This window comes from Rhinopithecus bieti, unplaced genomic scaffold (genome assembly GCF_001698545.2).
Source record: "Rhinopithecus bieti isolate Rb0 unplaced genomic scaffold, ASM169854v2 scaffold_23964, whole genome shotgun sequence".
NCBI classification, from domain to species: domain Eukaryota; kingdom Metazoa; phylum Chordata; class Mammalia; order Primates; family Cercopithecidae; genus Rhinopithecus; species Rhinopithecus bieti.
Genome location: NW_016810965.1, coordinates 137,182 through 148,910, shown reverse-complemented (window position 1 = coordinate 148,910; position 11,729 = coordinate 137,182). Strand labels below are relative to the sequence as shown.

General features: G+C 44.5%; 1 protein-coding gene and 1 long non-coding RNA gene across 8 annotated transcripts in view; one reads left to right on the top strand and one right to left on the bottom strand.

The window, feature by feature from the left end:
* Nucleotides 1-4,553, bottom strand: part of LOC108542984 (uncharacterized) — a 17,573-nt gene extending 13,020 nt beyond the window's left edge. For both annotated transcript variants that reach the window (XR_001889416.1, XR_001889415.1), the window contains exon 1: nt 4,334-4,553. This is a non-coding gene — a long non-coding RNA (uncharacterized LOC108542984). The remainder of the gene's footprint in view (nt 1-4,333) is intronic.
* LNX1 (ligand of numb-protein X 1) overlaps nt 1-11,729 on the top strand; it is a 192,571-nt gene that overhangs the window by 146,372 nt on the left and 34,470 nt on the right. For all 6 annotated transcript variants that reach the window (XM_017893286.1, XM_017893283.1, XM_017893282.1 and 3 more), the window contains 2 exons: nt 5,768-5,970; nt 8,202-8,573. In XM_017893286.1, the coding sequence (XP_017748775.1) occupies nt 5,768-5,970; nt 8,202-8,573 (575 nt within the window). The remainder of the gene's footprint in view (nt 1-5,767; nt 5,971-8,201; nt 8,574-11,729) is intronic.

The window sequence follows — 11,729 nt, the reverse complement described above, 5'->3', positions numbered from 1 at the left end:
CTTAAGCCTCAGCAATGGCGGGCGCCCCCCCCCCAGCCCCCCTGCTGCCTTGCGGTTAGATTGCCCCAGACTGCTGTGTTAGCAGTGAGGGGGGCTCCGTGGGCGTGGGGCCCTCCCGGCCAGGTGTGGTATATATTCTCCTGGTGTGCCCGTTTGCTTAAAGCGCAGTATTGGGGTGGGAGTTACCCGATTTTCCAGGTGTTGTGTGTCTCAGTTCCCCTGGCTAGGAAAACGGATTCCCTTCCCCCTTGCGCTTCCAGGTGAGGCGATGCCTCGCCCTGCTTCAGCTCTCGCTGGTCAGGCTGCAGCAGCTGACCAGCACCGATTGTCTGGCACTCCCTAGTGAGATGACCCCAGTACCTCAGTTGAAAATGCAGAAATCACCGGTCTTCTGTGTCGCTCGCGCTGGGAGTTGGAGACTGGAGCTGTTCCTATTCAGCCATCTTGCTCCACCCCCTCCCCCCCCAAGATTTTCAATGTAGATGATACAGCCTTATATTGGGAGAATATGCCATCTAGGACTTTCTTAACTAGAGAGAAGTCAATGCCTGGCTTCAAAGCTTCAAAGGACAGGCTGACACTTGTGTTCGGGGCTAATACAGCTGGTGACTTTAAGGTGGAGACCAGTGCTCATTTATCATTTCAAAACTCCTAGGGCCCTTAAGAATTATGCTAAATCTATTCTACCTGTACTCTATCCATGGAACAACAAAGCCTGATGGCAGCACATCTTTTTACAGCATGGTTTACTCAATATTTTAATTCCACTGTTGAGGCCTACTGCTCAGAAAGAAAGATTCCTTTTAAAATATTACTACTCATTGATAATGCATCCTGGTTACCCAAGTACTTCAATGGAGATGTACAAGAGTAATGTTGTTTTCATGCCTGCTAACACAATATCCATTCTGCAGCCCATGGATCAAAGAGTAATTTCTACTTTTTATTTTTTTTTTTAAGACAGAGTCTCACTCTGTTGCTCAGGCTGGAGTGCAGTGGTGTGATCTCAGCTCACTGCAAGCTCTACCTCCCAGGTTCACGCCATTCTCCCGCCTCAGCCTGCCGAGAGGCTGGGACTACAGGCACCCGCCACCACGCCCAGCTAATTTTTTATATGTTTAGTAGAGACGGAGTTTCACCGTGTTAGCCAGGACAGTCTCGATCTCCTGGCCTTGTGATCTGCCTGCCTCGGCCTCCCAAAATGCTGGGATTACAGGCGTGAGCCACCGCGCCTGGCCAGTAATTTCTACTTTTAAGTCATTATTTAAGAAATAAATTTCGAAAGGCTATAGCTGCCATAGATAGTGATTCCTCTGATGGATCTGGGCAAGGAAAATTGAAATCCTGGAAAGGATTCACCCTTCTACATGCCATTAAGAACATTAGTGATTCATGGGAGAAGGTCAAAATATCAACATTAACAGGAGATTGGAGGAAGTTGATTCTAATTCTCATGGATGACTTTCCGGGGTTTAAGACTTCGGTGGAGAAAAGTAACTATAGATGTGGTGGAAATAGCAAGAGAACTAGAATTGGAAGTGGAGCTTGAAGATATGACCAAATTCCAGGAGGCCGAGGCAGGAGAATGGCATGAACCCGGGAGGTGGAGCTTGCAGTGAGCTGAGATCATGCCACTGCACTCCAGCCTGGGCAACAGAGCAAGACTCAGTCTCAAAAAACAAAAAAAAAGATATGACCAAATTGTTGCAATCTCATAATGAAACTTGAACGAGTGTAGAGTTGCTTCTTATGGATGAGCAAAGAAAGTGGTTTCTTGAGATAGAAACTACTGCTGAAGATGCTGTGAACATTGTTGAAACAACAAGAAAGGATTGGGAATATTATATAAACATAGTTGATAAAACAGCAAGGTTAGTAGAGAATTGACTCCAATTTTGAAAGAAGTTCTACTGAAGTTTAAATGCTATCAAACAGCACTGCATTCTACAGAGAATCTGCATAAAAATCTTTCACAAGAGTCAGCTGATGTGGCAAACTTCATGGTCATCTTATTTTAAGAAATTGCCAAAGCCACTCCCAACTTTCAGCAACCACCATTGTGATCAGTCAGCAGCCATCAACATCAAGGCAAAGCCCTCTACCAGGAAAAGATTACAACTGAAGGCTCAGATGATCATTAAACAGCATGTTTTAGCAATAAAGTATTTTTAAATTGAGGTAGGTACATTTTAAAAAGTATGCTATTGTATACTTGATAGACTACAGTGTAAACATAACTCTTATAACCACAGAGAAACCAAAAGACTCACTTTATTATGGCAGTGTGGAACCAAACCCACAATATCTCAGAGATATGCCTGTACTATGAAGAATGAGGTATAAATTAATGACCATAGCAGCTATAGGGGACAGTGTAATCCATGTTTAAGGAATGGCTTATGACTTGGATGGATGTTGGGATGCCGTGTGTTGGAAAATGAATTCAAGTAGCTTAGCTCAATGCCAGCATAAACTCAGTTAATAATTATTATTATATCCTTTAGTCCTTGAGTGAGGACATAATATTGAATAAATTATTTTCTTTCCAGACCAATACAGGAGATGAGGTGAAGGTCAGATCATAGTGTGTCCTGATTATTACTTAGGAGTCTGTACTTGATTTGGGGGCAGTGAACACACCTGGGAGCTCTTGTGTAGAGTTATTGCAAGATTGGAGCCATGTTTCCAGAACACAGAGATAGCAGCCATGTTCCATGCGTAGGCGGGCTGGAGTGGGAGAGATTGGATTTCCTCAAACACACTAAGAAGCTGTAACTCCAGAATGGAGTGAGGTGTTAAGACTCAGCTAGGTTGGTATCGATGTCGTCACAGAATTTGTGAGGCAACAATGCTTTCAAAAATGGTCAGAGGGCCTCACTGCTTCAGCAACCTATTGTTGGCCTCCTGGCATGGTGTATCCATTCTTTTAATGTCAGTAAAGGGACTGGCACCACTGTTTATCAACTGTGTGACCCTGGCTGGGTTGCTTAATGCTCTAAGCTTCAGCATTTCTTCATCTGAAAAGACAGAGATGGGTCTGGGCATGGTGGCTCACACCTGGAATCCTAGCACTTGGAGGTCAAGGCAAGAGGATCCCTTGAGCCCAGGAGTTTGAGACCAGCCTGGGCAACATAGTGAGACTTTGGCTCTACAAAAAATGAAATTCATGGGATGTGGTGGCACACACCTGTACTCCCAGCTTCTTGGGCTGAGGTGGGAGGATTGCCTGAGCCATGAGGTCAAGGCTGCTTTGAGCCAAGATCGTACCACTACACTCCAGCGTGGGTGACAGAGTGAGACCCTGTCTCTCAAAAAAAAAAATAATAATAATAATTATCATCTATTTCATAGGGTTATTGTGAAGACTAAACAAAAAATGCGTCCAAATACCTTAACTCAATGTCAGCATATAACAAACTCTCAGCTAATAAGATTATATCCTTTAGTCCTTGAGTAAGGATATAATATTGAACAAATTCTTTTCTTTCCAGACCAACACAAGTTTTGCAGTTTAAAAATTCCTTTATCTCTTTAAGGTCACTAGGATCTCATTGGTGTTGCTCTAACATCATTTACAAGTGTGAATGGTATGTCCTTTCAAGGTATCATATCAAAAATTCTCTAGAGGTTTAGGTTTGGTAGTGTGGTTTTTGTAAATCTGTTGGAAAAGATGGTAACAAGGGAAGGGGAATGAGGGAGGGAAAATTGGCTTTTGTGATTATTTCCAAGTCTTTCTTTGCTCAGAATGAATTTTTTTTCCATTCCCTTGTTATACCAGACATGCTCTAGCAAGTGCCTGTGATATAGCCTACTTAATATAACCAAGGTAGTTTAAACATTAATTGAACTCAATCACCCGAGTACTGGTAGTACCAGGAACTGACTGATGAAGCCAGCTACCCCTGCCTTATGCAGTCACTTCAGTTCAATCAGTATAGAGATTAAGGACCCACATTTGCAACATCTCAGGTTTCCTCTACCTACTAAGTTACTTTGCTCTAACATACTTAGAAATAATTTTAATTCTTTATTGTTCTTAAAGAATTGAGTACTCATTAATTCATTAGGGAAAATGGACTAAGGTCACAGATTTTGCAAATGCTCACAAGGAACAGACTATCCAGAAGCAGGCCTGCCATGTGAGATCTTTCCAGATGCCATAACGAAAGGAGACTCTTAAGGAGAGGCAGCTGTCAGCACCTACAGAAGACACAAGCATCTCAGCCCTTACCATTGAAATTTGAGCCTTTAGTCACTTGGAGGAGCCAGTTTTTCCACCAAGCTAGGTGTGGCTTGTTCCCACCACTTGTTGGTGTCCCCTCTGAACACTTACATTCAAACTGAAGTGAAGAAAATGCCAGTCGGTGCTGCTGACTCGTAGGTCCATAGAGCAAGTCCCTCGTGGGCTCTGGCCTGGCTGTGAATCCCTGGTTCCAGGGATACCTGGGAGAGAGTACCGGTCACCAGAGCTCTGGGTTCTGACCTGGCTCTCAGGGCCACCTAACTTTGGGATGTCCAGCCCATTGCTTCACTCCCCTTCTCTCAGCCTTAAACCTCCTCACTTATAGGGTTTGACTATCACTGTCAAGCAGCAGAACAATTAGAGCAGCTGTTTTCTGTGTGGTCACAATGGGATGAGAGATGAGCAGAGAGCTAGGAGAGATTTCTTGAGGAAAGCAGATTCATCAGTTTAAAAATACAGTTTGAAAACACCAGCCTAGATGATCTTTAAATCTCCTTGCTCTGAATTCAGTGATTTCAGGCAAACCAGGGATGAACCGCCCAAGGCCACCAACTAGGCCTTGGCCTCTTCTTGATCATGAATCAGGCCTCTTCCATTTGTTGACAACAATGTCTGGTAGAAAGAAATGATGTTCCCCCAAGCCTGAAAAGCAGAATCTTTAAGGAAGAAATTTTCAAAATTATCTGAGAGGGCAAAATGGCAGATGGGTTCTGTTTTTTACCTCTCAATAAACAAGTGATAAAACTGCAATTCATTCCATTAAAAATCATTCATTCACTTCTATTAATTCAATAAACTTCAGCTAGAGGCCCCTGCATGCAGAGATATGTGTAGAGAACCGTGGAACAGCCAGAGATTATGCCCTCAGGTTTTATGGACATGATATGAGGTATATAAGAAATGAGTATAAGCCGGGCGCGATGGCTCACACTTGTAATCCCAGCACTTTGGGAGGCCGAGGTGGGTGGATCACCTGAGCTCAGGAGTTCAGGACTGGCCTGGACAACATGACAAAACTCCGTCTCTACAAAAAATACAAAAATTTGCCAGGAATGGTGGCATGTGCCTGTAGTCTTAGCTACTTGGTAGGCTGAGGTGGGAAGATCACTTGAGCTCAGGAGGCGGAGGTTGTAGTGAGACACTGCACTCCAACCTAAGCAACAGAGTAAGACCCTGTCTCAAATAAAAATAAAAATAAAAAAAAGATAAAAATAACAGTAAAGGATTGAGTGCCGTGAGAAATAGCTAGAAAGCTTTATAGGAAATGGACTGTTTAGAGCAAGAGAAGGAGGAATCAGGGTAGAGTTTAATTGGAAGGGCCTTGAAGGAAAAATTGGGTTTAAGCTTGGGATGAAAAACATTCCAAGCAGAGAAACTTACACTGGCACAGAGGCAGGAAAATGGAAAACATGTATGAGGAAAAATGAATAGTTTAGTTTGGCTGACACTGAAGTTTGGCAAGAAGAGTAGTTGGAAAGGTCCATTGGGTGGGTGTCTTAAATAAACACTCTTTATCCATTTCAGTCTTTCCGAGGTTGTACCACCTGATTCCAGATGGCGAAATTACCAGCATCAAGATCAATCGAGTAGATCCCAGTGAAAGCCTCTCCATTAGGCTGGTGGGAGGTAGCGAAACCCCACTGGTCCATATCATTATCCAACACATTTATCGTGATGGGGTGATTGCCAGAGACGGCCGGCTACTGCCAGGAGACATCATTCTAAAGGTAGAGACTATGGCTGTGGGGCTGCAGCAAGGGGCTTCTGAGCAAATAATTGGGTAGATGCATAGATGAATGAGCAAAATGGTAAAATAAATGTGGATAGTCACTTTCTATCATTTTATGACTCTGAGATTTGTCATTTAATTGAGATCTTTGTTTCTCTCTGTCTCGCTCTTTCACGCTCTCCACCCTTTCTCTCTGTACATTAATATTTATCTCTATATATCATTTTGTCTGTCCCCTCTTCTCCCTTTTAGCTTTTTCCATCTTCCTCTTCGTTCCCTTTCTCCACCTCCTCTTTCTTCTTTTATCTCTTTTTTAAAAGAGCATTAATATAAAATAAAACGGGGACAATATTTTCTTAAATTGTTTTTAGAGTAGATTAGTAGAACATTTTGTATTTTATTTAATCACAATCACCTACTCTTTGAAAGTCAATTTCCTATAGTCTTATGGCCCTCCCTGAAAATAAAAGTAATCTCTATGCTAGTTTCACCAACCCAGAGACATTCCAGGGGAGACAGGTGTTGGAATAGAATGCTTTGGGTGTTACTGTCCTCAGAGGCTTGGTTAAAGGGAAGGACTTTAAGGAGGAATTTTCAGAACAGAAAGGATAAAGAGCTGTTTATCAGACAGAAGTCCAATGTTTGCCAAAAGTGACAAGAAACCCCTCCCTGCTCATACATTTTCTATCTGACACTCAGATAACAGTTCTATCCCATCCCTTCTAGGTTGCTGAGGGACCAGCTCCTGTCACATTATGAGCTGATTCTTTGGCAAGCTGATTGGAATAAGAGGAGAAATAACCTAAAGCAGTTTTCACAGAAATGCTGAAATTCCTGCTGGCTTCTGAGGTGGAGCAGAAGACAGGGCCCTCGGGGCAGTCCGCAGTACAATCAGCGACACTGTGCATGGCTGCCTCCCAGTTCTAGTGGAAACTATGCTGCCTGGGAGGGTTGCATAATAAAACATTTTGATTCCTGTGGCCTTCAACTGGCGCTTACAAGCAAAAGGGCTGCCAGGACTATTTAGCAGGCAACCCTGACTCCCCTGACCTTCTCTGGGCCCAGAGGTGATGGGGGAACCGGGTCCTGCCACCTCAGGTGCTCTCCTCACCTGTGCTTGGACAAGGGTGGTGAGCTTTGCCTTTGCATGAGGGAGCCTCTGGAGCTGCACCAGAGAACAGGTGACTGTATCCTCAAGAAAGGACTTTGTAAAGCCTGTTCCAAGCCTTCTCTAACAATTGGCTACAAATACAAGAAATCTTATCAAACTACAGAAATTCAAGAAAGTTATTTCTCCTCCATGGGGCCTCTTTCCTCAAGCACAGAGTGCTTCGCTTGCTGTGAAATTGTTTTCTTCCAACATGGGGGCTACAGCCTCCAGGCTGGGCCTGTGTAGCCAGAGAAATTAAAACCAGAAAGCCCCATGCAGTGTCAGCTCTACACATCAGTAGTGAGGCACAAATGAGAGGGCCGAGCTTAAGCTTGTTTAAGTAACTTTATAAAGAGATCTAGCTTTTCAATAAAAGAGTCTAGAAACTTCCTTTCATATCAGTTTGTTTGAAACTGTGCAAGGATTTCTTCCTTTTGCTGAGAACACGGGCAAAAAAAATCTTGCAGGGGACCACCCTGAGACCTGACACGTTCCCATGCGCACATACACAGTATCATACACACATACGCTCCTTCATGCTCACATACTCACAGACCCTCAGTCACACGCTAGAACATCTGCATACACACACAGTGGTGAGGACCGGAAGTTCGGGTATGAGTTGACCCAGGGAGAAAATTCAGTTGGAGATTTTGGGAAGAAAATGTCAACTCGGCTTGAACAGCTGTTTAATGCAATCATTTGACTGAGGCAAATTGGAAAATGCTTTTCTTTTGCCTTTTCCTACCTTATCTTCCTTTCCTCTCTTCCTGCCAGCTAAAAAATAATGACAACAGAAATGAAGGCCAGGATTCTGGGAATAAATATGTGGGCTTGGGTAAGAACAAGGTGGAGAAAGATGATGTCTACTCACAGAGGCCTGGAGAGGTGCTGCAGGCCACGCTTGGAGAGAACAGGGTTAGAAACGCTGTTGGAAGGTGCAGTTATTGGACACAGGATGAGGTGGGAGAGCAGAGCAGTCTTTAAAGACAGGATCCTGGCTATTCTGTGGGCCTGGATCTTTCAGGAAGGGATGTGACAGGTGGAGCTGACCACACGATTGTTCCACCTGCCCCCAGGTCAACGGGATGGACATCAGCAACGTCCCTCACAACTATGCCGTGCGTCTCCTGCGGCAGCCCTGCCAGGTGCTGTGGCTGACTGTGCTGCGTGAACAGAAGTTCCGCAGCAGGAACAATGGACAGGCCTTGGATGCCTACGGATCCCGGGATGACAGCTTCCATGTGATTCTCAACAAAAGTAGCCCCGAGGAGCAGCTTGGAATAAAACTGGTGCGCAAGGTGGATGAGCCTGGGGTTTTCATCTTCAATGTCCTGGATGGTGGTGTGGCAGATCGACATGGTCAGCTCGAGGAGAACGACCGCGTGTTAGCCATCAACGGACATGACCTTCGATATGGCAGCCCAGAAAGTGCGGCTCATCTGATTCAGGTGAGTCACAGATCATTCCAGGATCCCAGTCAGAAACCCCGTACATGAGCAAGAATGCAAATCCCCCTGAACCAGGCACCCCGTCACTACCACATGTGTCATGCAGTGCCTCCCTTTCAAGGGGTCAGGATGGAAAGACCAACATTTAGAAAGCTTCTGCCCAGGTAAGAACATTACTCAGCTGAGCGTGGTGGCCCACGCCTGGAATCCCAGCACTTTGGGAGGCCGAGGCGGGTGGATCACCTGAGGTCAGGAGTTCAAGGCCAGCCTGGCCAACAGGGTGAAACCCCATCTCTACTAAAAATATAAAAAACTAGCCAGGCATGGTGGCAGATTCCTGTAATCCCAGCTATTCAGGGGGCTGAGGCGGGAGAATCGCTTGAAACCAGGAGGCGGAGAGGTTGCAGTAAGCTGAGATCGCACCATTGCACTCCAGCCTGGGCAACAAGAGTGAGACCCATCTCAAAAAAAAAAAAAAAAGAACATTACACAAGCAAATGATGGCCTCAAGGCCATGGACATTCCCTAGGTGTTGTGTTGTCAGCCATCAAGTCTGACTGCAGATAAACACGTTGGGTTGTATGCTACAATCTCACAGAATTAGGATCACTCAGGGTCAGCAGGGTCGTGTCATCCCTGTACCCAGTATGTCCATTGTAGACCCAGGGGTCAGTTACATACACTCGGGATGCATCTAAGACATCTAGTTGTATTTACTCCCGTAAGAAGCTGTGCCATGTGGGATGTGGTAGCTCAGCCAGGTGTGGAGGCTCACACTTGTAATCCCAACACTTTGGGAAGCCAAAGCAGGAAGGTGACTTGAGCTCAGGAGTTTGAGACCAGCCTGGACAGCATCGTGAGACCTCGTCTTTACAAAATTCAAGAAATTAGTCAGGCATCATGGCATGCACCTGTAGTCCCAGCTACTCAAGAGGCCAAGGCGAGTGGATCACCTGAGATCAGGAATTCAAGGTCAGCCTGGCCAACATGGTGAAACCCTGTCTCTACTAAAAATACAAAAAATTAGCCAGGCGTGGTGGCAGGGGCCTGTAATCCCAGCTACTTGAGAGACTGAGGCAGGAGAAAAAAAAAAAAAAAAAGGCTATGCCATGCATTCTCCAGGGATCCTATGGACAGAGTAAGTCTTAGTCTCCATGGCTAAGTCCAGGTGACTTGGAAAGCACATGGAAACCCAAGTATGAACCTGAGAGGAAGCCCCCTAATAAGAGAGGGACATAAATTCTTGATCTCTCAGGCAAGTAGAGTTCATGACTGTTCAAACTAATCCACTTTTCTGACCAGTATAATGTCATCAAGCACCCGCATGTATTTTGTTGACTTTATCAGGGTCACTGTTGAAATTTTTTTCTTTAACTTTTTTATTTTAAGATAATTATCAATTACTATGTGATTGTAAGAAATAATACACAGAGATCCCATGTCTCTTTACTGTTTTTCCTAGTGTTAACATCTTGCAAAACCATAGTATGGCATCACAAGCATGCTACTGACATTAACAGTCATAACAGAATATTTCCATCACCACAAAGATCCCTATAAAAGTTGCCTTCTATTGCCACATCCATTTCCCTCCCACCCCATGTCCTCCTTAACCTTTGGAAATCACTAATCTGTTTTCTATTTCTATAATTTTGAATTTCAAGAATGTTCTATAAATGAAATCATATATAGACTTGGGGGACTGGCTTTTTTCACCCAGTATAATGCTCTGATAGTGCTTTGTCTCAGCGACGTTTCATAAGATGTGAGCTTTATTCTTAGAAGAACAGACTTTGTTCTGGGCTCTTATGTTCTAACCCATTCATTCACTTCATCCAGTAAATATCTGTTAAGTTCTGCTGCTTACGTGCCCATGGGTTAGATGCAGAAGTTGGAGGGAAGACCACTTAGATTATTCTTCCAAAGGATCCACCAGTGTAGCAGGAAAGCTGGACTTTATCTAAATGACTGCCCATGCAGTCTAACACTGCTGCAATGGAAAAATTAAGTATGATGCTGCTGCAGGCACAGGGGAGGTTTTTGTTTGGCCAGGTCTATGAATTCCTCAGAGGAGGAAGATCTTGAACTTGGGGCTTGAGGAATGAGCTGAAGTTCTCCAGTGTATAAGTCAGCAAGGGTCATCCTAAGGAGACACAGGACAAAAGAACATTTCCTTAATAGCCCATGTGTTAGTCCATTCTCATGCTGCTGATAAAGACATACCCAAGGCTGGGTAATTTAAAAAGAAGAAGAGGTTTAATGGAACCACAGTTCCACATGGCTCAGGAGGCCTCACAATCATGGCAGAAGGTGAAAGGCCAGTCTTACATGGCAGCAAGCAAGAGAGAATGAGGGTCAAGCAAAAGGGAAAACCTTTATAAAACCATTGGATCCCCTGAGACTTTCTACCACAAGAACGGTATGGGGGAAACTATCCCCGAGATTCAATTATCTCCCACCGGGTCCCTCCCACAACACGTGGGAATGATGGGAGCTACAACTCAAGATGAGACTTGGGTGGGGACACAGCCAAACCATATCAGCCTATTAGGGAAATGATAAATAGTACCTGCAGCCTGGGGTGTGTATTTTAAAAAGCAGCCATAGATGAGGCAAGAGACAGATCTTGTGAAATATTGCAAGCCATGCTAAGGACCTCGGACTTTATCCACAAAGCCATGGGGGCATTCTTGGAAGGGTTTAGGAAAGGAAATGACATGATCTTCTAGAATGATCTCTCTAAAGTCAGTGGAGAGCTGAAAGGAGAAGGGTAAGATCCAGAGGCCTTATCTTAAAAAGTATTCTCAATTATCCAGCAAGTCTATGTCAACTTCCATTTAGTGACTGAAGTCTTCATACTTTGAGAATAGGCAGTAAGTCAGCAGCAGTAATTGATGGAGCCCTGCACCAAGTTCCACAAAGGGTGATCATCAAAAGACTGCTTGCTCTCAAGGACTTGGTTATTTAAACACAAATAAATTTGCCTGCACCTGAGATCTCGTTATGTGATCCTTCCAGGTGCTGGCAACTCTCTTCACTGTCCTGTACAGCAGCTTATCCCTCTTCTTGGAAGAGGACCAAGTGTTAGATGGTATTACTGTCATTGTAGACCTGGGCAGCCTGAGGCAGAGGGTACAAGGGGACTTAGCCTTCTCC